General features: G+C 43.9%; 1 protein-coding gene across 9 annotated transcripts in view; it reads left to right on the plus strand.

The window, feature by feature from the left end:
• Positions 1-1,808: 1,808 nt before the first annotated feature.
• Cip4 (formin-binding protein 1-like Cip4) overlaps positions 1,809-27,500 on the plus strand; it is a 403,349-nt gene continuing 377,657 nt past the window's right edge. For 4 of the 9 annotated variants that reach the window (XM_076212807.1, XM_076212817.1, XM_076212819.1 and 1 more), the window contains exon 1: positions 1,827-1,968. Coding sequence is in view for 2 of the 9 variants with exons in the window: in XM_076212814.1 (XP_076068929.1) it covers positions 1,945-1,968 (24 nt within the window). In the remaining 7 variants the exon portion in view is untranslated. Of the gene's footprint in view, positions 1,969-27,500 lie in introns of all 9 variants that reach the window. The other 5 variants (XM_076212814.1, XM_076212815.1, XM_076212809.1 and 2 more) reach the window with 3 other exon arrangements.

Consider the following 27,500-nt stretch of genomic DNA (forward strand, 5'->3'; position numbering starts at 1 on the left):
TATGTGACGCGTCGTATACACGGCGTTGCTTATATTGCCTCTGGACAAGCGTTTTAATTCGCCAGCGACTAAAGTCATAAATTCACAACGTCTGTTTGATGTTGCGATGAAGTTAAAAATGTTCAACTCTACCGCCCGCGTCTAGCGTGTCAATAGCACATAAAGAAGCTAACGTCTAGCACCATGTGAACCGGCCTTTACATTCAACATATATTTTTTCTTATTTTCTAGTATGGAAAATAGTTGTAGTCTTACCAACGCGCAAGAAAATTGTAATATAAGAATGTACCCTCATCAACCAATTCTTCAAACACTTAGCGACTGTCCACTTCAATAAACACATTTATTATAGTTATCTAGCGAAATTGACTCTACCACTATATTATCAAAGCTCTAGTGAGAACAAGTATCGTTGAAATTTAGACTATTCTTACTAGTGCAAGTAATCTTAGCGAGAAAAGTAAACACGATATATATATATATATATATATATATATATATATGTATATATATATATATATATATATATATATATATATATATATATATATATATATATATATATTACAATGTAGACGGACCGATATGACGTAATGTCGACTGTGAATAAATTATTTCACAGTCGAGGTTAATCTAATTCCGTTGAGTTATACAACTAAATTTGTATACCAGTAATGACAAATCACTACTAAATAAGTAATCTAAATGAGAATTTACATTTAGATTACTTATTCAGTGGTGATTTGTTATTACTGGTATACAAATCTAGTTGTATAACGAAATGGAATTAGATTAACCTCGACTGTGAAATCATTAATTCATAGTCGACATTACGTCATATCGGTCCGTAATATATATATTACAATGTAGACGGACCGATATGACGGAATGTCGACTGTGAATTAATGATTTCACAGTCGAGGTTAATCTAATTCCGTTTCGTTATACAACTAGATTTGTATACCAGTAATGACAAATCACCACTGAATAAGTAATCTAAATGAGAATTTACATTTAGATTACTTATTCAGTGGTGATTTGTCATTACTGGTATACAAATCTAGTTGTATAACGAAACGGAATTAGATTAACCTCGACTGTGAAATCATTACGTCATATCGGTCCGTAATATATATATTACAATGTAGACGGACCGATGTGACGTAATGTCGACTGTGAATTAATGATTTCACAGTCGAGGTTAATCTAATTCCGTTTCGTTATACAACTAGATTTGTATACCAGTAATGACAAATCACCACTGAATAAGTAATCTAAATGTAAATTCTCATGGTTGTTGGTAAGGTTCTCATTCTAATTCTTGATTGGAAAAGAGAAATTTAATTTCTCATAGCGGTTTTCAACATCTGATATCTAATATCTCTATAACAGTACATACATTTATACAGACATTTGTAACAGGATTTTCCAATGAGCAATTTATTTCTTATTTCAAAATATATTTACAATAAAAAGTAAATGGAAATATATTGACAATCAGAATAGTGATTTAGTTTGTTGTACGTTAAAAGAATGTTGAATCCCTAACGGTTCTGCATGATTTTTAAATTCGCAACAAAATATTGGATGTCAGAATTATTCATTCTCTAGAATATATTAATTTCCTACCAGATTCTCTTTATGTTTTTTATTCATGAAGATAAGCAAAATATTGATTTACAATTTATTTGTTTGTTTTTAGTGGTTGAAATGAGTAAAACCTAAATGTAATAAAAAATTGAGCTCTATGTTTAAGTCAGTCCTTAACGCTCACGCTTTCTATTTGGTCGGCTGAATCACACCTCCCATAATGCAACTTAGTCATACGTGAGCCAGTGAAGTGTACAGAGCTGTCCAAGTGTTGTCAGTGAATATCAGTGTATAGTTTATAATCTACTCGTGGAATCAGCCATAATTTGACAGGATACCACCATTTAGCCCACCATGAGTTGGGGAACGGAACTTTGGGTAAGTAAACGAGTTGTTATCGTGGGAGAGACGTTTGTTTTTAAAAGTATGTGATGTAGCCCGTTCCGAGTCGAAGGCAAACTTACAACTTAATGTAGACCATGTTTTAATGGAACCCTAATTTAATTGACTTGGGAGCTGTTCCGTGTCGCGTTTGAGGCTGATATGATTGTTATATCCTTAAAATCACGTCAGGGATGGGAAGTTAGTAGTAATGGAGGTAGGTTTTGTATTTTGGGGGTCCGTAGTAGGAGCATACAACCCAGTCTGTCATGTTGGGGACATAAGTTGCCAGTCCAGTCTTTGGCGTGATATTCAATCTTGTAGACAAATCCTTCAGTAAATAAAATGTAATGGTAGTTAGAATATATTAACTTGACGTCAGATTCGCTACCAAACGATGTGCAGTGTTTAGAGAATTTAATTCATTATGGAGCTTCTTGACAGACGAATCGCTTGGACCAGAATCAAGACAACGTTAAATGGTTTAGATTCGGTAAAATGGTAATTGTGAACACCTACGCGATATAGCAATAGTAAATTAATGATTAATTTTGTAAATTATAATAGATCAGCGTAATATGCTATTTTCTTGGCGGAAATCAATAACAAAAAAGTTGCCAAGAATATCGCACGTTACGTTCATGTACGGTATTATAACTTATAAAATTGACATTTTATTTTTCTAATGCTATATTGCGTAGGTATGCACAACTAAAATAGTACCTTAGATTCTGTTAATAATAAGTTAGATTAACCATGTTGGCTTTACATATGCGTGTGTAACTACTGTATGTATTGTAATTGATTATCATTGAATTTATTATTATTATTATTATTATTGTAAATATTGATCAGTAGGTATGTCCCAATCCTTGACCCAAAAATGGGGAGGGAGAGGGGGTAAAATGGGTTGGGTTTGAAATGGATCTACATACCATTTCCCCCCATTTCCCATTAAAATCAGCTGGCAATAAAGCCAATAACCCAATTATTATTATTTTTTCATCCTTTTCTAATAAGCAGTGTAACGGTGGGATTTCTCTCTCTTGACAATTTCAGACAAAGAGGCAGGTAAGGCCTCTGTTGACAGATATTTCCGTTTAATCATCAGAGCAGCCATATTTACACCGAGACGAACAGACAGCCAACCCCCCACCCCACTCATTCCCCCCAAAAGGGGGGTTATGGCTTATCCCCCCTCCCTTGCTTCCCTAAGTTCGTATGGGGGGAGAAGGGTGTGGGAGGGGGGAGGGGGTATGTAGCATAACCGTATGAGTCTTGCGAGATAAATAGGGGAGAAATGTGTCTCCCCATACCTTTCCATTGCACGTCTTGCCCGTTTCTCACCCCACCCCCCCGCCTTTGTACCCTTAGTTGTTGAGCTATACCAGCTACCTAAAGTGGGGAGGGGAGTTTGATTAATAAAATAGCGAGGCGGCAGATGGATTGAAAAGAGAAAGGACCCTTCGGCAGGTAAGGGTTTTGTTTCTTGGTATGGGGGTGAGTGTTGGGGATTACTTTTGGTGTAGGGAACGTATGGATTGTGTACGGCAGTGTACATGTTTGAGTGTGGGTGTGCAATGTCTATATGCGGTGTTTGTCTCTCGTTTGAGGTATGTGACGTCATCGTGAGGTGGATGTCGATCGTTGTTTTTTTAAGGACCATATTTTAGCTGATTCATATATGTGTGTGTATGTGTTCTATAGGTAACCAGGACAAAATAGTTAAGACATTCTTAATTGACTCGCTTAAAGCTGTTCATGATTTTTGTGTTTTATTTGAATCCATCTCTCATTCAGTGTAGCCTTCGCTACCTCCCACCCACAAGCGTAAGGACTAAAGATGAACACATCAATGTTGTAGGAACTTCAGTTTCTATTTTAATTTTATTCATCAGTTGGATTCCTCGTGAAACTCTTGTACATTGACATACCTCTGTTTTTTTTTTATTCTGGCTATCGATAAGCGGTTTTATTATTCCATGTGCCATCCATAGGTTATAATTAGAAGCGTTTTTTATGGTCGTCTAAGTTCTGGTTTTGTGCGACATTTTTGGCGGCTGAAGGTAGATCGGCTTTGACCGGGTTGGCCTCGGAATTCGGCTCTATCGATTTACGCGGGACGGCCGCCTGTGAGAGAGCAACGACTGAAGAGAATAACAAAACAGTTGTAGTGGCGCGTGCGTTGATATTTTCAGCCCATTCCGCGTAGAGAAAGTGTGCCCACATTTGATACAAAAAAGAAGAAATGTCGACAAAAGCGACATGACGTCATGGACCCCCTCGGGCTTTGTGAATTCATACGCGATATGACGTCACTAAGCTCCGCCTTCTTACACATGGACAGATCTCTATTTTGGTATTTAGTCCACAAGTTATTCGCGCATGACACAGGAAATGTCATCGCCAAAGATAATTTAATTGTTGCAAGCATGGACAGTTGTCTGTCATGATAAAGGTATGCAATAGTATATAAACGAGTACATTGTTTGTCAATGGAAGGTGTGGGGATGGAGGGTCGGGATGGGTGGGTGGAGAGTATTACGTAGACGGCAAAGCAAATTTCGTTTAAAAAAAAACTTCTTTTCAAATTAGAAAATGCTGGGCATTAACTAGCTTAGTACCTAATGTACTGTGTTTAAGTTTTCTTATGTTAAGCAGGATATTTATGAAGGCTATACTATTACGAATTAAATGGTCATAGTTTTTTTTATGAGGGGACGGTTGGGGAAGAAAACGTTACATGCCGTTTGTGCAGTAATGTCTTGGTACGGGGTACCAAAGATACAGAAAACTCGTATATCTTCGCCATTGTAAAAACAATTCCTTTTGTTTACATGTATGATGGACGTTTTTCAGTTAACGAAACAAACTTTTTTTTTGTGATACCAGTACGTGCCAGTGGGATTGTTTTCATTCTCTCTCCCATTCTATCAATCTACTTGATTTGTTATCTTATCGATCCTAATCAGCTGGTCATTTGACAGGGTTACGGGTGAGTCTGTAAGAAAAAAAAACCCGTAAAAAATTTACTTATTTTAGTGTCGTTAAAAAGATTAAAAGTTGAACAGTTTAACGAAAGTCCTTGAACAAAGAGGAAGAAAAGGAAGAGGGAAGAAGTGAGGGAGGAGGAGGTGGAGAAGGAGTTGATTGATTTGATACCAGCGACTGACAACATGGATTCCTTTCCAGAGTTGTTGTGACAACTGGGCCTTTTGTGTTGGAAATTTTTGTTATTACAGTGTTGTGCCATGACTTTTTATAGACGTTGTTAGTGTTGGTAGTGAGTCCCCGTGGTGGCAGGTGCAGTGTTGGTAGGGTTGTAAGAATGTTCGCTGTTGGTAGTGAAAACCAGAGATTACAGTAGGCTAAGTTGTCAGAGTTGGCAGCAGGTTTGTTGGTGGCAGTTGGGTCTTGGTTGTGAAGTCAAGTGTTGTCAGTGAGAGATCATGATTAAAAGAGGTTTGGTGTTGGTAGTGAGAGCTAAGGTGACATTTAGTTCAGTGTTGGCAGAGTTGAAAGTTATTGTTGGCAGGGGCGGATGATAGTGTTGACAAGGGTTGGCAATAGTGGTTTAGTGTTGTCAGCAAAATTTGTGTATTGTTAGCAGATAAGTTTTGTTTCCACCAGTCTAGGTTAGTGTTGAGAAGAGTGAAGTTTCATGTTGACAGGAGTTGAATGGTAGTGTTTTCAGCAGTGAACTTTAGTGTTGGCAGCAGAGAAGGTTAGTGTTGGCAGGAGCGGAAGTTTATTGTTAGCATTGGAGGGAAGTGTCGTCAAAAGTGTAGATAAGTGTTGGCAAGAGTGAAGGTTTAGTGTTGGCAGAGGGTGACGGTTTGTGTTGGTAGGAGTGGAGGGTAGTGTTGGCAGAGGCTGTTGGCATGCAATCAATGCAAAACTTTCGTCTGTTGGCCTTTGTCTGGGTACGTGATTTTCACTTTTTTCCTATTTATTATTTCTTTTTTGTTTTGTTTTGCTTTTTGTGTCTGAGGCAACGGGCCCTGTCAGCCATGCGGGTTCTGCTCTTCTCTCTCCGTCTTTCTCTCTTCCTCTTCCTCTCTTTTTTTTCTCACATTTTCGTTTTTTCTTCCTTTATCTTTCCCTTTATATCTTTCATTATTTCTCCTTTTTTTCTTTCTCCTTCACTTCCTATTTTTCTTTTTTGTCATTTTCTCTATTTCTTTCTCCCTCGCTATTTCTCTCTCTCTCTCACATACACATGCATACACTCTCTCAAATAAATAAACAAACACGCACCCATACATTATTTATTTATTTCGTCTTTGATAGTTTTAAAGCGGCTCGAGTTTGTCCACAAAGGATAGAAGCGGAGGTAAACTACATCCCCTGACAACAATGGATTGGCATGACAACGCCTGCCGGCAGGAGACCATTGGGTCGATTAGAAGGCCAAATGGCAAATACAGGAAGGGAGAGAGTCGATTAGAATCCCTATGTTATGTATTACTGTTGCTGTTTAGCCTTCTGGGTCACATCTACCCCGAAAAAAATCCCATAAAATCCCACTAGATTTGTTTCTTAGGGAGGTTTAAGGGGGAGGTATTCAAATCTTCAAAGGCTTCTAGGGAGATGCAGGCAAGGTCATCATATTAATACAGCAAGGCAGGACTCGTAGTAATGGGTTTGAAATGTACAAATTTAGCTTTGGGAAGGAAAAAGGCAAGACCTAGTTTACCATTAGAGTTGTTAACGAACGGAATAGGCTTGTTAACCATGTAGTGAGTGCTGAAACTATTGGTTGTTTGAAGAGAAGTTGAGATAGATGTATGGACAGGGATGATAGGTGGTAAGGGCATGGAACTGCCTAGTGTAGGCCTTATGGTCTCTTGCAGTCTCCCCCATTGTCATGTTCTTGTGTGAGCGCTGAAACAATGGGTTCTTTTAAGAGAAGATGAGGTAACTTTTTGGATAGGGATGACAGATGGTGATAGAATGGAACTGACTAGTATAGGCCTTATGGTCTCTTGCAGTCTCCCCCATCAATATGTTCTTATGTGAGATTAGATAGCTATGGATAGAGATGACGGGGTAAGGGACACGGAACTGCCTAATGTAGGTCTTAGGGTCTCTTGCAGTCTCCTCCATTCTTATGTTCTTGTGTAGTGTAACTGACTTGAGAACTGTTACGTGCGGTTGCCTTCGCGGGAAGTTTTTCGCTGTCTGATCTGCTTCTGGTTTTGGTCCTGCTTGCGGGCCGATTTTCTCTCGATACTTTCTTGCTGTTTTCTCTTTTGGGCTTCTCTCTGTCTCTACTGCCACCGTGTCTCACTTTCCCTTTTTAGATTTTTCCCTTTCGTTTCTCTTTTAGTTTTCTTCATCTTCAGTTGTTAATTTTCTTTGCATATTCTTCTTACCCTGAATCATTGTCATCGCGTATTTTCCTTCTTCAAGGATTTGTTCATCCTTCATTATTCCTTTCCTTTTGTTGGCTATCTTAATCCTAAAATCGTCGTTATCATTGTCGTCTTCACATGTTTAACTGCCTCCTCATCTTTTCTTATTCCTCTACTTCGAATTGTCTTCTGTTCTAGTCTTTTCTCAAAATCATCGTTATTACTATCATCTTCACTGTCGTCGTCGTTATCGTCGATGTCATCAATGTCGTCGTCGTCGTCGTCGCCGCCGCTATCTTTCCGTTTTCTTCTGCATCATCTCTGCGTTCCATCGGAGTCACTTGCTGTTCCTCTTGTTCATTGTTCTTCGGCGACTTCGGGGAGGCCCTAACCAACACAAATGATACACGACAAGTGTGGCCCGTCGTTATGGATAATATTCAGATAGTATTGATGGAGCTAAGATAAGTAAATGACTGATGGGAATGCGATGGGTGGCTACCTCCCTTGTAAGGGGCAAGAGGCCTATTGGTGTGTATATATGTGTATATATATATATATATATATATATATATATATATATATATATATATATATATTGATAGAGCTTAAATAGGGAAGGGAGCAAGCACCCACCCATCCATCACCCATTGTTCCCCTCTCATTTTAGCTCCTCGTGGATGAAATAATGCCATCCCTGACACCCGCCACACTGCTTGGGTCACAAGCAATGCAGCAAGACACCGTTATTGAGAGTGTAGTATTTGCATTGAATATCAATGTAGGTTCGTTTTAAATAAGGTCAGAATCTGTAAATAGATTAAATAAGATCTGAATGGAACATGGGCAGGCCAAGGAACCGCACCCACGGTAAGATCTGGCCGGATCCGACCAGATTGGATAGTGTATGGGCATAATTTGATTTGTCCGACCGGCATACACGATCCAATTTGGTTGGATCCGGCCAGAACCGTACTACGCTATGAGGCGCTGAGTATCTGCGGCCGAAGCCGTCTAATGTGGTGCGGTTTGGAGTGCTCGGGGTTGGCAGGCAATCAAGTCACTGCGGCTGTGACTCTGAGACGAGTTGCGGGAATCGAACCCGCGGCTAGAAAGATACGAGACCAGCACGCTTCCGATTACGCAACTTTTGATGTCCATTGTTCCACTCTTTGACACTTTCACTGTTGGTGCCTTCCTGGCAGTGTTGCCGCCACCACAGCGGAGAGATTGTCTAAAAGTATAGAAGCGCTGGTAAACTAGTTCATAACAACCAACCAATTACCACCATCATCACTACCACCACAATCACTGCGACCGCCGCCATCGCTACTCACTGCCACCATCACCAGCACCACCGCTAACACAACAACCACCACTTGGTTGTTGTTATTATTTCTACTCGAGATTTCTTTGCAGAGCGCTGTGATGGAAAGGGCAGTGGCAAGCGTCTGTCCTTGATAAACAGCTCCTCCTTCGACTGTGCTCCAGTTACTATCAACACTATCATCATTAGTACTACTGTCATTACTGATAGTGTTACTGTTGTTGTTGTTGTTTTCCCTCTTTCTTTACGACTTCCATCCGTAAGGAACCATGAGTTGAAAAGGTCAAATTTTGTCCTTCACAAACACGCCATCGTTGGGTGACTAGTCGCTAGCTACTCTCACACTTGCACACTTATTCTATCATTATATAATTCTAACACAACAGTACCTGTCATGTCATGGTAAATTTTGAGAGTATGGCAAAGATTGTGGTAGATGATTGTAGTGGCTTTGAAGTTAGGAAGGGATGTATGTTCAGAAAGAATTTTTTGTTTCTTGGATGAAGTCCTTTGAGTTATGACGTTGAGTCGTCTCGGTTTGTTTCCGTTTTCTATTCATCATGACGGATGGGGAACTGAGGACACAACTGTTTGGTTTTTATCTAGTTTCCTCAAAAAATTAAGATGGTTAAGGTCACTTTTTTAGACAAACTGTCAAAAATTGTTTGCTTGTATTTTTCTTGGTGCAGCCTTGATATCGTACGCGAAAATATTTCGGGTGAGTGTTGAAGCGGCAATGCTTCTGTCAGATTTGCTTTTGCGATGGCCAAAGAACACGGAGATCAGTTTTGTCTTGGACTTGGGAGAATAACATGTATTATTAGACAATTGGCAATTGACATGCTAAGCTTTAGTTGAAAATTGAAATGACATTCTCATGTAGTTTATGAAATTTAGTTTATATCATGTGCATTTGTATAGCCTAGTGTGGATCGCCAAGTATATAATTGTGTGTTGGTTTGCGCGTACCGTGCACACTAAATTTGATTATGTAGTGCTTATTGCGAAAGTACACAATGGAGATTCTTGACGTTTGGCTAGTTTTTCACGTTCGTTGACAACAATTAATTCGTCTTCGCTGTTTTCGTTGTCTCCCTTTTTATTGTAATTTCGCAAAATAATTTCTTGCATCTTGCCATGCCGCCCTACCATGCCACGCCCGTCAGACAGGCAGATGTAGACGAACTACATCCGTGTTTGCTTTCGCGGGAGCCATGACAAGATGGGAGCGTTTCCCGCTTCGCCTTGGGTGGCAGGCGACTTGACGTAGGCAGACGAGATTTGGCAACATCGCTTGGGCGGTTGAAGGACGACAACGACGACGCTTACGAAAACTCAATATTATTCACAATATTTATGCAATTTCGCTTTAATATTGACAATATCGAAATGACACCGTTTATATTATAAAGACACAAATGAACGAGTTGTTGGTTGGTAGTGAAAGCCGATCCTGGTTGATATTGTATAATAGAATCATAACAATGTCATCAAGTACTGACCAAATATTTTTGACAAAATTTCAAATATTTTTCAAATTTATTCACCCTGTTGCATTGGTACGGAAGATGCCAGAGGGATTTTCAGCTTGTATTCAAAGCACAAGGGAGGTAATATTTGTCAATACAGTATTGATAATATCTATTTCAATACGTTTTTATCAAGCGAGCTTTTATATGAAACTGGATCGTTGTATGTTAGTAATATAAGAAGACATCTTTGGTTGTTGAAAATCCTGTTTTTATATAACCCCGTCTTTACATATTTTTAACTAATGAATATTACAGTAACCGCTCGTTACTACTACCACCACCACCATCGCCGGTGTTAATCGTCTCCATATTAAACACCATAGTAATCACCACCATACCACCAGTACTACTACCACCACCGTACCACTACCATCAACATACCACTGCCACCACCACCGCCATTATCAAATTGACATCATCCACCATCACAATGGAACAAGTCCGCTTTTGATTTTGCAATCCTGAGTGAGGAGGAGGAGGGTGGGGGAGGGAGGGAGGGGGAGTGGGCTGTACATCTCACGAGTGATTGGTCATTGGCGCCAAGTGAGCCCAATTACGTGAGATGACTCGGGCGTCTGCCTCGACTTGTGCATGAGCAAGTGGAGGAGAGGGAAAAGGGAGAGGAAAATGAGGACGAGAGGGAGGAGGTAGAAGATGAGGAGGAGGTGAGGGAAAAGGGAGAGGAAGATGAGGGGAAAAGAGAAAGAAGAAATGGAAGAGATGTAAAAGGAAATGGAGATGGAAGAGTAGAAAGAGATGATAGAGAAGAAGTAGAAGGAAGAAGAGAAAAACAAGATGGAGGAGGAGGAGGAAGTCGAACAGGAGGAGATGGGGTCTGTTTGCCAAACCAGACCTTCTGGACACTCCCCTGTGGGATTCATTTATGAGGCGAAGATGCCCCCGGAGGCTTAATCCCGTTGATATTTGTGGGATTCACCCCTCCTCCCTCACTCACTCCCTCACTCGTTTGAATTAAATCAGTATGTGGCAACTAGGATAAAAGAAAACGAGGAAAGGGACAGGAGATTTGCGGGCTTTGTCAGTGTTTGGTCACAGAAAACGTGAAACTTTTGTTTTGAATGAAATTTATTTGTGTTTGTGAGCAAGGCATTGTTTTTACATTTAAACGACGATGCGTGGTGAATTATTGAGAAACTATGTATTTCATCTGTATATATGCATATACATATGACATGCAGTACTTGTATACATACACATACATACATACACACATACATACGTACACACACACGTATATACACGCATACAATGCACACATACCTATATACACGCATACATACTAAAATACATGGGAGTTGTGTGAATGGTCCATAAGGTATTCTCTGGTTAAAACGTGAGCCAGTGTATACTCCATAAGGCGTGGGAAAATGAAAAGAAATATTCGACAGTGGAAAAGGTGCTCCTTGAGATCTGGTGTCAAGGGAGGAGGAGGTGGGGGAGGGGGAGGGGGTGTCTGCAATCGGTTAGGGGCCAGTGGTTCTTAACCTGGGAGCTATGGGGAGCTCCCAGGGGAACCACGATAAGAATTTAGTAAAAGGGCCCCTGGCCTGCTGTTACAAATTATACATTTCTATATAATGTGAGGAATTTGAATACATTAAAAAAATCCATCGCTGGCAGGAGGTAATAATTGTCAACTTTGTAATCAATCAAAGGATTTATCTTCAACATTTTGTTTTTGTTATTATTTTTTTTTATTTGTCATTATTTTAATTATATTTCTTATATATTTTTATTTGATTAATTAATTAATTTATTTTTATATGTATTTTAATTTATTTTTTATTTATTTATTTATTTATTTTTTTGCGGGTGGTATTTGGGAGAAAAATAAAGGGGAGAATGGAGTAAAAAAAAATGGCGAAAGCCAGAATGAACGATTTGATTCTACCACACAGGATCGTGCAGGAACCTCTCGCTCGATCTCGCCTATTTTGCTTTCTCCGTCGTCGGTTCTGTATTCCTACTTAGGTCTTCCTTCTCTCCTTTCCTCCCTTCCTTTCTTCCTTTCTTTTGGCTTTCTTGCTTTCTTCTTTCCTTCGTGCCTTCCTTCTTTCCTATCTTTTCTTCCTTCCATCCCTCCTTCCTTTCTCACTTCCTCCCTTCCTCCCTCCCTTCCATTCTTCTTTTCTTCCCTCCTTCCTTCCTTCCTTCCTTCCTTCCCTCACCATTTCCTCATTCCCCCTTTGTAACACCCATCGCCCCGTCACCCTCCGTCGCCACATACCCCAAACATATGTACTACTGTTTCTAAGCCTCCTGTAGAAGACCAATTCAAGACTGGATAGAATCGCTAGTCATCCACCGACACTCACTAATCCTCGTCCTGTGGCCCCTCTGCTGAACCTCTTGGCGACCCCAGGGACCCAGTCACCCCAGGTGGGGAACGAGAGTCTAAACCAGTTGGCTTAACAACCGGGTTTTGTCAAGGTTGCGCGGGCACGAGAGAGAGGCCGCTCGTATGTGGGCGGGGGATATCGGATCATCACCTGCACGTTGTCCAAGTACATGAACACCTTCCCCGGAGCCAACAGGTCTCTTCCCTCCTCCTCCTCCTCCTCCTCCTCCTCCTCCTCCTCCTCACGCCTCTCGTTTGGGTGGAGCTACCTCGTTTGGCGTATCAAACGGATTGAATGTCTAATGAAGTTGATATTCTAAGGACCTTAGTAAACATCTATATGGGCCAGTGTCACCTAGCATTCTTTTATATGATTGGAGACTGATCTCCTTAGAAAAATAATCCTGATAAATTTTATACTTCTAGTATTCCTCCATTCTGCCGCTTCTCTTCTTAAATCTCTCCTTGCCACCTCTTTGATTCCACTTTTGCATTGCTAAGAACGCTGGCTACTCTTGGCGCCAAAGGCACTGGCAAGGATGCCAAGCAAGGGAATGAAATCTCTGGGCGCCAGGAGGAGGAAGGAGTTCGTCTTCGTCTAAGATGCCAAAGTCAGAGTGCCAACAGCTCTCTCTCTCTCTCTCTCTCTCTGTTTGTCTGCCTGCCCCCCCCCTCTCTCTCTCTTTCTCTTTCTTCATACCCACAAGAGGCCTTCTTTCTTAACCTAGCTTAACCTAACCTTAACAAACCCAAGTCTGATGCTGCCAACAAATATCAAAATTAACTTCTTGCATACCCTAACTCCCTTCTATCCTCGCTTTCTCTCTCTCTCTCTCTCTCTCTCTCTCTCTCTCTCTCTCTCTCTCTCTCTCTCTCTCTCCCTCTCCCTCCAAGTTGTTTTCCTTAATACACTTCCTCTCGGTGTATACTTTCTAGCTGTAATTGTCAGGGTACTTAGCCTATATAGGCCAAGTACCTTGTATATATGTTGCCTTCTGTCATGTTGTTATTGTCTCACCGGATCCTCCTCCTCGACATTATTGATGACGTTTTAATGAATGTGTGTGTGTGTGTCTGTCTGTCTGTTTGTTTGTCCGTCCGAGAATTGACATCTTGAGGTGATGAACAGGATTGACTGACTTAATTGTGTGTGTGTTATTCACCACGGTCTTGGACCACGTGTTGGACTCGTGATCGACAGTGGTTACCCCTCCCGGATGAGAGCACATAGCTCGCATATGGCCCGATCTATGGGTCATGCTGTGTGTGTGTGTGTGTTTAGTAAACCCAATGGGGCCCCTTCTTCTTCCCTTCCCCCCTCCCCCCCTCCCATTGGCTGCTCATGTCACACACACATACACACACACTTCTGACGTCACACATCTCTTCGCCCGCCATCTTGTGCGTGCCAGATGGTGCTACGAGCCAACTGTACCCCTCCCACGCCACGTAAGCTCTCTGGGCACCATCTGAAATGTGTGTGTGCGCGCGCGCGTTTTATTTATTTTATGTATATATATATTTATATATATATATATATATATATATATATATATATATAGCCGAAAAGGTCCCCTGTTGTCGCAGTAAGAGAGCTTGGGTAGAACAGCTAATAAAGAACATCTGATTCATAAAAAATATTAAAAACTAATTAATGTAAAACGTATTAATGAGGTAGAGTTAGATGGATGTCTTGTAGAAAGTAGAAAAGTATCAGTGAAAAATTGTTACAGGCAAGTTTTGAAGAACCACTGAAGCGGTCGTTACCCCAAGGATCACTCTAAAGGCTATTCTTGTGTAGAAACTCCCCCTATTACGCCAGGAGGCGCTGAGTAGCAGCGGCCAAAGCCATCACCTTTGCCGTATGATGTCCTTTGGGGACTGTGTGTGTGGGGGGGAGGGGGGCACACAATCACTGTACTTGGGAATCGGAGAGTAGTGCGGGACTCGAACCCGGGACTGAGGTAATGTGAGGCCAGCATGCTTCCGATGACGTCACTAGAAAGAAAGAAGTGTTACAGCGAAGTTCTGAAGAACCACCGTGTCGGTCGTTACCCCAAGGGTCGCATTTAAGGGTCTCTCTCTCCCTCTCCCTCTCCCTGTGGGATTAGCCAGAATAAAGCCTGTGTTGCTTGACGCCCCTCCAAACGACTCTCGTACTCACAACCATATTTCATCCATATTACAACGTTTGTTGTGTTCTTTTTTCATTTATTCTCATCTACTACTACTACCTCTTCTGCTTCTTCCCCTTCTACTACTACTACCTCCTATTCTACTTCCCCTTCTACTACTACTACTACTACTACTACTACTACTACTACTTCCTGTTCTGCTGCTTCTTTTTCTTCCCCCTCTACTACTACAACGACTTCTGCTTCTTCCCTTTCTTCTTCCCCTTCTACTACTACTATTACTTCCTCTTCTTATTCTGTTTCTTCTGGTTCTTCTTTATCTTCTGCTTCTTCTTCCCTGCTTCTACTACTACTACTGCTACTTCCTCTTCTTTCTTCCTCTTTACGTGCCTCCGGCTGCGCTAGTCCCAGCTTCTCAGGTGACTCGGCCTTCGGCAAACAAACCTTTGCTCTTCTTTTCTTTTTCATCTTCTCGTGTCTTTCTAAAGACTGAAAATGATCACCGAGCTCTTGACTTTTTTTTTGTTTTTGTTTTTTGACGACTCCACGTCGTTCGCACTCGACATTCCACTCGTCCTCCACATTCCTCAAGTCCTCCTCCATAGCCCTCGTTCCCCAGATTCCTGGCCCGCCCTCCACAACCTGCACCGCACCCTAAAGCCCGACACCTGCAGTTGGTTCCTCTCACCACCACCACCTCCTCCTCCTCCTCCTCTTCCTACTCTTCGTCCTTCTCATTCTCCTCGTCTTCCTCCTCCTGCTCTTCGTCCTTCACGTTCTCCTGCTTCTTCTTTTCGTTCTCATTCTACTCAGCCTCGTCCTCTTCGTCCTATTCCTGCTTCTCCCCTTCTCCTACTTCTTCTCTTCGTCCTTCTCATTCTTATTCTCTTCGTCTTCGTCCTCTTCCTACTCCAACTCTTCGCCCTATCCCTTCTCCTCCTCCTAATACTCTTCCTCCTTCTACCTCTTCCTCCTTCTCTTTCTCCTCCTACTCCTCCTCGCACTCGTTTTCATTTAATTCTCCTCGTCTTACTTCTTCTCTCCCCCCCCCCTCGTCTTCATCCTCCTCCTCTTCTTCCAGGACCTTTTCTTGAAGGCTCCAGTTGAACGTCGTTGTCATTCTTCGTCGTTGTCGTTGTGGTCGCCGAACTTCGCCGTCGCCCCCGGCACTGCTTGCTTGCTTGCTTGCCTGGGCGGGCGGGTGTCGCGTCTCTTCTGCTGACGGTGAGGAGGTTTTCGCTGCTGACGACAGCTTGTTTGTGGGGCTGACAACAGAGGACGTGCCACCTTCTTTGTGTCACTGATGTTTTTTTTTATGCTTCTTCCTCTTCTTTTTCAGCTTCGTCGTCCTCTTATTTTTTCTTCATCTTCTTCTACCTCTTCCTTTTCTTCTTCCTCTTTTCCTTTTCTTCCTCTTTTTCTTTTCTTGGTTTTTTCTCTTCCTCTTCTTCCTCCTCTTCAGCTCCTTTGTCTTCCTCTTCTTCCTTTATTTCATCTTGTTCCTCTTTCTTTTTCTTGTTCCTCTTTTCCTTTTCTTCCTGTTCCTCTTCTGCTTCTTCGTTTTCCTCTTCTTCCCTTTCCTCCTCCTCTTCCTCCTCCTCCTCTTCGGTTTGCGGGACTGTATTTCTTCTTGTTCCTCTTCTCATTTTCTTCCTTTTCCTCTTCTTTCTTCGTCTTCCTCTTTTCATTTTCTTCCTTTTCCTCTTCTGTTTCTTCGTCTTCCTCTTTTTCCCTTTCCTTCTCCTCCTCCTTCCTCCTCCTCTTCGGTTTGCGGGGCTGGCACCAAGCCGGACCTGATCCATCGTTGTTGGAAAGCAGTGGTCAACACTTACTGTACATTGTTGTTGGTCTTGTCGTTGTTGTTTGTCCATTTGGTGGTTGTGCAGCTAGTCTTGGCCCCATTGTTGTCACGGCTGACGGGTAACCCCCCCCTTCTCTCTCTCCTTCCATCTCTCTCCTTCTCCTCGCCCCCCTTCCCCTTCCCTCTCCCCCCTCTCCCTCCTCTCCCCCTCCCCCTCCTCTCCCCCTCCTCCCTCTCACCTTCCTCTCCCTCCCTACCACCACCACTATCATTTGAGTGCCTGGCTTATCAGGTTATCAAGGCGGCCTATCTATCAGCGGGAGGGGCCAGGGAGGGGGGAGGTACCCCCCCTTCCCCCTGGCCTTGGGAGGATTAAGGGCTGGAGGAGGAGTGGGGGAAGGAGGGAGGGAGGGAGGGATTTCCATGGAGATAACGATATGATTGGGCGGTGGATTTGTGCAAGCCCGCAAACATATAATAATATTAGAAATACATCGAATGCAGGATCCTCGCGACCGTTGACATACGGCTATAGAAGAGTAGTCTCGAGTTACGATGATGATAATAATAATAATTAACAACAACAATAATAATAATAATAAAAACGTCGCCTGACCGTTAATGTTTCGAGCGCGATCAGAATGCTCTACTTTTTTTGCCAACGAAGAAGGAAGAATATTAAGACACCAAATTTCAACCCACATAGCGCTCACGTCACAATGCTCGCGCACGCACTCTTCGTGCGACATTTAAAGAACCCAATCAGAAACCCTCACTGCGTAAGGAAAAAAATAATGATAATATAACGAAAATAGCAATAAATAAATTAAATTAACCATGATATGAAAATTATAGTACATATATATATACCAACGGCCTTTTCCCCCTTACAATGATAATGAATAGGTTCCTATTTATTTTGTGTGTACGTGTTTGTTCGAAGTGGACTTCTCCACCTTATAAGGAGGGTGGCCAAGTTGAGGCACACGCCCATGTTTGAAAAACAAAAACTCGCCGTCCAGCCATCCCTTTCCATTCACTCCCACCATTCCACCTCTCCCACACTTATAACCCTCCTATCCACCTCTCCCATTCACTCTCCCCATCCACCCTCACTCCACCTCCCCCATTCACTCCCCTCATTCCACTTCTCCCAGTTCAGTAACCCCTCACCCTTTCTCATTCGACTCCCCACCCCACCAACCATCACAGTAACCCCCTACTCCCCCATCCACCTTTCCCATCTCATTGACCCCAACCCCCTTCCCATCCACTCCCCCATTCCACCTCTCCCATCCACTCCCCCATTCCACCTCTCCCATCCACTCCCCCATTCCACCTCTCCCATCCACTCCCCCACCCACCTCTCCCATCCACTCCCCCACCCACCTCTCCCATCCACTCCCCCACCCACCTCTCCCATCTCATTGACCCCAACCCCCTTCCCATCCACTCCCCCATTCCACCTCTCCCATCCATTCCACCTCTCCCATCCATTCCCCCATTCCACCTCTCCCATCCATTCCCCCATTCCACCTCTCCCATCCATTCCCCCATTCCACCTCTCCCATCCATTCCCCCATTCCACCTCTCCCATCCATTCCCCCATTCCACCTTTCCCGTTCCACCTTTCCCATTCACTCTTCGAGAGCCGTGCAGCGAGGCGTAGTATCTCGAAGGATGAAGATAGCTAATGATATTCTGAATGGTTTAGTGGGCCCTTAACACAATTTAACTTGTACGTAATTGTTTTATTATTATTTATTTATTTATCTTATTTTTGTACCGTTGAAAATTGGGTTTAAATTTTTCATAGCTCTCCCTTTACATTTTTGTTTAATTACAATAATCGTTATTATCATTATTGTTAATATTTCTCGAGATAATGTTCATATGTCACTCTAGTTCATAATGCCAAAGTTTTTTCCTCATTATTGTTGTTGGGAATTTGATTTTCTTTGTGAATCTAAAATATTTGTATTATTTATTTCTATGTGTTTATTTATTTTCGTTTTTCGTAATGTTGTGGTCGTATTTCAAACAGATTGTTACCCGCAGCGACAGAGATGAACGATTTTTTTATTACTATTGTTTTCATACATTATTTTTATTTATTCATTTATTTTTACCCATTTATGTACATTTTCCTTTTTTATGTAATTACTATTATTGTTATCAATATTATTATATTTTTGTGTTCGTTTATTTGTTTATTTTTTGTAAAAGCTCCCCCAAATGGAAGCAAGCAGTCGTTAGTTCAGGTTAGCGTCGCTTAGAGGGGGTATGTGTGCGCACTACGTGGGTGGGTGCGAATTCAAACTGATAAAAAGTGTTTTGGGGGGAGAGAGGGGAGGGAGGGGGGAATTGCACATGAGCGTGTTTGTTATCAGAGTTGAGGGGGAAGAAGAGGAGGAGTAAGATTATGAGGAAGAGGCGATAGGAAGGAAAGCGAGTAATAGGAGAGGAGGAGGAGGAGGACGGTGATGGGAAAATCATGAGCTGAGTTTAACCTCCCCCACCCCACCCCAAAAAAGGGGATGGGGAGGGATTTAGGGAGAAGAAGAGATGGTGAAAAGAGTAGAGAGAGAAAGAGAGGGGGGGGGAAGGGGCAGGGAAGGGAGTTTTGGTTAGCTGAGGTGGGGAGGGTAAAGGAAGGGAACAATTTTGGGGGGGAAAGGCTGGGTGAAGGGGGGAGGCTGGTTCTCGTTTAATAGCGCTTCTGTCCTTGAATGTAATCTCGTGGACTGGGTTAGGAGTGAGAAGAATTTGATAAACTGGAAGACTACTTGGCCTACAACAGGTGTTCTCATTAGGGGTGAAATTCACCCCCAGGGGGGAATTTTGGGTTTTCTGGGGTTGAATTGTGACCATAGTCAGTTTACGGGGTGAGGAAAGCAGTTATAGGTTTTGGCCTATCTGGCCTGTCACCTGGGTTGGAATTATACTAATTTGGGGAAAATATATACTAATTTGGAAAAAATAAAAGGGTTTTTAGTAATATTTGCATATTATTTAGAATGCACCTTTTGAGACAGACAATCTTGGAAAGGGGGGGGAATGACATTCTGACAAATGGTGAAAGGGGTGAATGGGCCAAGCAAATCAACAATGTGTCTCGTATTCGTGTAAGTTTAACTTCTCGTAGTTCGTCATTTAGATTCTCAATATATGACGCAAAGGGGATTTGGCATTTGGAGATTCGAAAAATAAAATAGAAGAAAATTGTAACCGAAGTCGTTTCAATTCTAATTAACTTGCTTCAGTCGCGTAAGTGTGAAAGGGGTTTTGGAATAGGGATGTGCCCATTAATCGGCAAGAATCGTTTTTTTTTAGAATCGGTATCGGTGAGATTTAATCGGCATACCCCTATTTTAGTAAGAGGTGAAGAGAGGTAAGAGTGAGGGGAATAGGGAGGGAAAGGGTGGTGGGAGTGAGGGAAGGGGAGTAGAGAGGAATAGGGTGGTGGGAGTGAAGGAAGGGGAGCAGGGAGGGAAAGGGTGGTGGGAGTGAGGGAAGGGGATTGTGGTGGGAAAGGGTGGTGGGAGTGAGGGAAGGGGAGCAGGGAGGGAAAGGGTGGTGGGAGTGAGGGAAAGGGATTGTGGTGGGAAAGGGTGGTGGGAGTGAGGGAAGGGGAGTAGGGAGGGAAAGGGTGGTGGGAGTGGCGGGGAGGGAAAGGGTGGTGGGAGTGAAGGGAGGGGAAGACCCTCGTGAAAGAAAGATAATGAATTGCATTCCTCGTCATAGGAGGCAATTTGGGCGTCGCGAGAGAGATGAAGACGTTGTTAGAGGTGTAGGTGTGATCAAGGTGTCGGAGGTGTCTGGGTGGTGCCCTGATAGGTTAAACATGTGGTGCGGGTCATGGGGAATTGCTGCTTTTATTAAAAAGTCGTGGGAATTCATGGAATGTAAAATTTGCGGAAATTTGTAAACCGGTAAAATGTTTCAACCGTTTTCTTTCCGTTGAAATAACAAATGAAGAAAATGGTCTTTATTATGAGACACCCTCCTCCCTTCGCTTTGGTTTGATGTCAAACTGTTCAGTCTACCATGTCATTTATTTTTTGTAAAGGTCATGGAAAAGTCATGGAATTTCACTCTTGAGAAAGTGTATGAAAGTGGCCACCCTTGGGTCGTGACCCCAAGGTGGCTCGCGTAGCCATTTCAATTGGCTACTAAGGATTTGTGGATTTTCCTGATGTTCCTATTAAAAATATCATAGTAATAATTAATTACATTTAACAATAATAGACTTTGTAACAATGTAGGTTTTTTTTTTTATATATATTATAAGGGAAGTTGAAATAACTATATAGATAGGGATGGTAGTTGGTAAGGGTAATTGAACTACCTGGCATAGGCCTAATGGTCTCTTGCAGCCTCCTTCATTATGCTCTTATAACTTTATGTATAAGGGTGATAGGTGGTAATGGACATTGAACTTCATGGTGCAGGCCTTATGGTCTCTTACAGTTTCCCCCATTCTTCTGTCCTTCCAGCTTTCCAGTCATAGCTAGATTCGTAGGTTTGTTCTGCCTGTGGCCAGGCGATTTTATTCAGTCAGAGCTCTCTTCTTCCTCGAAGTGTTGAAGATGACGATCAAGGGGAGCGGAGGGGGGGGGGTCCCCAAGGAACTTGTACCCTCCCACAGGCAGTTCGAACCCTCCTACAGACAGTAGGCACCCTCTCCCAGACTGCTGGTACACTCCCAAAGACAGTTGGCACCCTCTCCCAGACAGCTGGCACCCTCCCACAGACAGTTGACACCCACAGGCAAGCTGGCACCCTCCCTCAAACAGATGGCACCCTCCCACAGACAGTTGACACCCTCCCTCAGGCAGCTGGCACACTCCCACAGACAGCTGGCACACTCCCACAGACAGCTGGCACACTCCCACAGACAGCTGGCACAGTCCCACAGACAGCAGGCACCCTCTCAGACAGTTGGCACCTTCCCACAGACAGCTGGCACCCTCCCAAAGACAGCTGGCACCATCCCACAGACAGCTGGCACAATTCCACAGACAGCTGGCACCATCCCACAGACACCTGGCACCATCCCACAGACAACTGGCAACATCCCACAGACAGTTGGCACCCTCCCCGAGGTCAAGGACCCGGCCCCCAAACAGGTCAAAGGCTCATAATACAGATCAAAGATCTTAAATACAAGTCAAACCCCCCACTAGACAGGTCAGAGACTTTACCATGTAGGTCATACCCGCTCTTGGACAGGTCAGAGACATCACCATAGATATCATGCCCCCCCCCCCCAAAAAAAAAATAATAATAATAATAAAATAGAATAGATCTTTACAGCTCAAAGACCAGTACCACCCCCTCCCCCTCTCCCCCCATAGGTCGAAGAACCCACCATATAAGTCAAGGGCGAGTCTAAGGTCGACAACAACAAGAAGAGGTCGACCTTCAGGATGTGTGTGATTTGTTGGAGGAGATGGGAGGGAGGGGGAGGGTTGAGGCCCGGCTTCGGAGGGTAGGGAGCATTAGGGAGTAGTACAGGGTTGGGCTAAGCGGAATAGGGAGGGGAAGAAGGAGAGAAGGGGAGTGGATGTGGAGAAAGGGTGGGAGGTGAGGGGGAAGAAGGATGGGAGAGGGGGAGTCTTGGTGGTGGGAGGGAGAGGAGTGGAGTTGGAGGAGGAGTTATGAGGGTGGAGAGGGAAGAATGAGTGGAGGGTGAGGAGGGAGGAGGGTCGTTTAGCTGACGCAGGGCGCATGGACAAATTGAAGGGGAGTAGGGAAGCGGAGGGAGGAGGGGGGGGTAGACTAGGGGAGTATTTTGGTGGTGGAAAACTACGATGGTAAAAGAACGATCAGGAGAAATGAGGGAGGCGAGAAGATGAGAAGGAGGAGGAGGAGAATGATAATTATAATTGACTCTACAACATAGCTGTCACGTCCTCCCCACAATCTAATACTCTCACTTCTCTCCCTCTCCCTTCGCTTTCCCTTCTTCCCTCTCGCTTCTCCTCTCCCCCTCCCTCTATACCTCTTCTCTTTATTCTAACTTCTCTTCTTCCTTCTTTACTCTCATCTTCCCTCTCCCCTCCCCTCTTCCTTCTTCTCTCCCCTCTTCCTTCTTCTCTCCCCTCTTCCTTCTCCTCTCCCCTCTTCCTTCTCCTCTCCCCTCTTCCTTCTCCTCTCCCCTCTTCCTTCTCCTCTCCCCTCTTCCTTCTCCTCTCCCCTCTTCCTTTTACTCTCCCCTCTTCCTTCTCCTCTCCCCTCTTCCTTTTACTCTCCCCTCTTCCTTTTACTCTCCCTTATATTCCTTTACTTTCCCTTCTACTCCTCTACTCTCTTCCACCTCTCGTCTCTCTCTCCCTCCCCCCTCTCGTCCCTTCCTCCCTTCTCGTCCCTCCCTCCCTTCTCGTCTCTTCCTCCCCCACTCGTCTCCCTCCTTCCCCCTCTCGTCTCTCTCCTTCCCCCTCTTCCCTCTCCTTTCACTTTCTGCTCTTCCTTTTCCCCTGTTCTCTCGCTCATCCCCCACTTCCTTTCCCCCTCCGCCTCCTCCTTTCCCCTTCCCATCATTCTCCCCTACCCCTCCACCTCCCCTCCCCCTACCCCTCCACCTTCCCGTCCCCAACCCCTCCCTCTTTCGGCTTCCTTTTTCACATGATCCTTTTGCTTGCTTGCTTGCTCGCTCGCCGCTCATTCGTCTGCTTGCAAACTGTCGTCGTTGTTGCATCTGCAATGGCTGGTGGCCACTCGACCCGAACTAGTAGCAGTTGTGGTAGTAGTAGGAACTGATTGTGAGTCTCCTTTTCCTCTTCCTTCTCCTCCTCCTCCTCCTCCCTTCTTCCATCTAACTATATTATCCTACTCCCCCTTCTCCGTCCTCCTTCACCCCCCCTGTCTCTTCTTCTTATTCCCCCTTCTCATATCCCTCCCCTTCTCCTCCTCTTTATCACCTCTTCCTCCTCCCTCTCGTCTCCCCCCTCTTCCTCTTCCTCCTCTCCTACTCAGTGCAGCTGGCTGCCCTTCCTGTTTGCCTTGGGGCAGTTGGCGAACCGCAGGCACCAGCTGAGTGGGCAGCTGGTCACCCTCGCCTCTTGACCCCTTCGGACCCCCCTCCCCCTCAGCCCCCACCCCCTCGGGTGAATAAAATCGCCTGCCGACGTACACCAGAATAAAGTCTTGGAGTAGTTATTGGGGAGATGTTTAATCTCCCACTCCCCCACTTTCCCATTCCCCACTCCCCTCTGTGGATTTGGTTAAGTTGGGTTAATTTGGGTTAGGTTACGTTAAGTTAGTTCAGATCAGTTTGGGGTAGATTAGGTTGGGTTATGGGAGGTTGGGGGAAGAACCTCGTGGTGGGGGGATTAGTAGGGGGTTGGGGCTGCTTTCCGGTTGGTGGATCTCCCCATGGGTTGGTGGAAAGACCCGGTGGGAGTTGCTATCTCTTGTGTGGGGGGGGGGGGGTTGAGGAGAATAGGTCTGTCTATGTGTGTGTGTATATATATACATATATATATACATATATATATTTTTTTTTGGGGGGGGGGTTACCACGTGAGTCCGGTACGACCTCCACGGCTATCCGGGCTCTCTGGGCTAAGGTGACGAGAACCGTTGTAGTGTAGCTGTTCTTGGTGTGAACAACAGTCGCACGAGGATGGTCGTTGTTGTTATAAGGGATAATGGAAATGCGCGCGCGCACACACACACACAAGCTCTCAAAATCACACGCTGGTACATCCACTTACACAAACACCCTGCTACAAACACACCCAAATCTGCACACACTTACACATATGTACACACATGAACATACACATATGAACATACGTACACATATAACACACGTCAACATATGAACACATGTACTCATATGGACACGTGTACACATAATCATACATGTACAGTTGTACACATAGGAACACATGTGTACGCACATGAACACACGTTTACACGCCTGAACGCATATAAACACATACGCACACACATGTGCGTACACTTACACATATGTACTCCGGGACTTTAAAAAAAGTGACTGACTACTTGGGCCATTTTAATTTGTTGTTGTAAGACGAGGAGAGGGACACTTGCGTCCAATTTGTTTCTCTCTCTCTCTCTCTCTCTCTCTCTCTCTCTCTCCGTTCATTTTTTGCACGCTTTGTACAAACTATTTTATATTTCTTTCACGTTTGAAATTAGTCAGAACCAGCCCAGACTAACCTAACCTAACTTTACGTTACCTACTCTAACCTAATTTAACGCAATCTAAGCAAATAGAACCATTGAAATGCGTTATGTATTTTGTGTAAACATATGGTATGTGTGTGTGTGTGATTCATCACGATCTTGGATCATGTGTTGGTCTCGTGATTGAGAGATGTTACCCTTTTCGGAGGAGAGTTCAGAGCTCATATATGGCCCGATCTATGGGTAATGTATTTTACACACACACACACACACACACACACACACACACACACACACACACACACACACACACACACAACGCCTTGCCCACCAGAGTTGGAGTGCAGGCTCGCAGTGCAGTGATGTTTTTCTGCCCTGGGCCTTGAACTCGGGTCGCTGAATTAGCGGTCAAGTACGAAACCACTACGTCATCTAGCCGTGTGTGTGTGTGTATGTGTGTGTGTGTGTGTGTGTGTGTGTGGCCTACCCCTCTCTTGGTTTTTCCTGTGAAGCGCTCCACGTGCATACGAATACGTATCTGGCGGATGTTGCTAGTTGTAAAGACTGATATGTTTATCTCCCCCTTCTCTCTCTCTCTCTCTCTGTGTGATGTGTGTGTGTATCACCCCCACGGTCATGGATCGCGTGTTGGACCAGTGATTGGCAGATATTACCCTCCTGGATGAGAGGTCGGAGGTCATATGTGGCCCGATCTATGAGTAATGTTATGACCTTACACACACACACACACACACACACACACACACACACACACACGTGGCGCAGTGGTAGAGTTCCCGGCCCCCGCTACGGTGGTCCTGGTGCGAATCCCGCCCAGGGCTGAAATAATTTCAGTATCTGCGCTGCGAGTCGTTACTCCAACTCGTTGGCGGAGGACTTGTGTGCGTGTAAGGTTACAGTATTACCCATAGATCGGTCATATATGAGCTCTGAACTCTCTTCCGGGAGAGGAAATAGCTATCGATCATGAGTCCAACACGTGATCCAAACACTCAAGGGAAACGTTAACGAAAGCTTTCACACCCTGAGCTCGTCGTGATCTTGGTGCTTTAGGATGAGACCCCGAGATACAGGGTAAGAGCTGTAGTCGTGGGACCCCGTCTGCCCTTATCGCTTACACATAGCATGTGTTTTTGCGTGTATGGTTTTGTATACTTGTGTGTGTGTATTTACCTAATTGTAGTGGACAGGAAAGGAGCGACGCTCGTGGGGTCCCGTTACTTACTCTCCAATTCATATATGGTTCCATCTTGGGATATATCCCCATATTCTCCAATTATATAATACTTATTTGAAATTATGTTTTGTTACACTTTGGCTTACATTACCTAAGACATTCCGAGTATATAAATTATGTATCTGTATGGAAAATGTTTCTATACATCCTTTGAATATTTAGTCTTTGGTGTATATTTGTGTGTGTGTGCGTGTCTGATATATGTCCCCCCCTAACAGTCCCTCTAGCATATAGTTTAAAGTTAACTGCCTCGGCCGCAGCTACTCAGCGCCTCCTGGCGTGGTACGATCCTAACTTGTCCTTAGGAACAAAATCCCACAGGAGAGGTGGGGGTCTTGGTCAAGGGTGGAAGGGTTGGATCCACACTGTGGAGGCGATGCGAGTAGCGGAGCCAGTAATAGTCTGTTTCGTTCTACGGATTTACTCTAGTAAATCGTAGCCAGTTGTCTTGTTCAGAGCCAGTCGAGATCTGCGCCAAGAAGCATGGCAACTTAGCACAAAGGTTGTGACGGTTGCCACTACATCAGTTTTCTGTCGTACAGTAATATGTACAATGTGACAGAAGTAGGTATTTGCATGGTTGAGTGATACACTCAGTATTAAATAAAGTATTTACAATTATGATACATAGAAAGGACATGGCATATTGTAATAAGACATGTGAAACAGTAAAATATAAAGATAGTTTCTTCTGCTGATGTACGCCTCTCAACGGTCGTATCGTTGGCGGACCAGGTGTCCTAAGGGTCAAGGTCATGTTGGCTTAATTCCAGTTACAAAGGATAACAAAGGAGGAGCATGTGGACAGGAGACCTTTTGGTCCATAACTTGGTCGGATGCGAAAGAAAATTATAATGATAAATAAAAACCATAATAATATTAATAAATAAAATAAATATGTAAAGTTAAATAATAAACAAACCGGTAAATAGTAAATAATAGATTGACAGATAAATAATGATAAATGATAAGCAGATAATAATCAACAAATAGATATAAAATAAATAGCAGACATTACATCATCGTGCTTAGGTGTTTCTCTAAACGATTCTTAAAGCTTCGAACTGAACTACATTGCACTGCATCTGCAGGAAGTCTATTCCATTCATTAACTATTAAGTGGCCCCTGGTCGGGCTCTGGTTAGGCCTGACGATCAACAGCCGTTTGGTGCTGCTGCCGCGATGTACACGACGTCGTATGCTTGATATCTATCTTCTCGTAGTGTGACGTCCTGTGACGTGTAATATACCTTCTACCAACAGAAGGAGAGCCAGGGCAAATGATCATCATTCGTCTACAGGCGAAGATTAGTCTGTGTGCTTCGGATCCGTAGAGGTGTTGTTAAAGATTGCTGGGATAGTGGCTGGGTAAGAAATGCAGGCAGTGCCTTGTACGGGGCTCAAGTGTCAATGGGCAAGGTGTGCCAGTTGCAAGCCCATGAGAGAAAGAGAGAGAGAGGGGTGGGGGGAGACGAGACAGAAAGAGAGAGAGACGGGAAAGACGAGACTGAAATAGAGAGAGACGAGGCAGAAAGAGAGAGAGACGAGAGAGAGCACCTCTGCAGGTTGATTTGATCCTTGTATTCCAGGGCGGGCGTGTCTCTGA

Source organism: Oratosquilla oratoria, chromosome 30, assembly GCF_046742065.1.
Source record: "Oratosquilla oratoria isolate Oo_2021 chromosome 30, ASM4674206v1, whole genome shotgun sequence".
NCBI lineage: Eukaryota > Metazoa > Arthropoda > Malacostraca > Stomatopoda > Squillidae > Oratosquilla > Oratosquilla oratoria.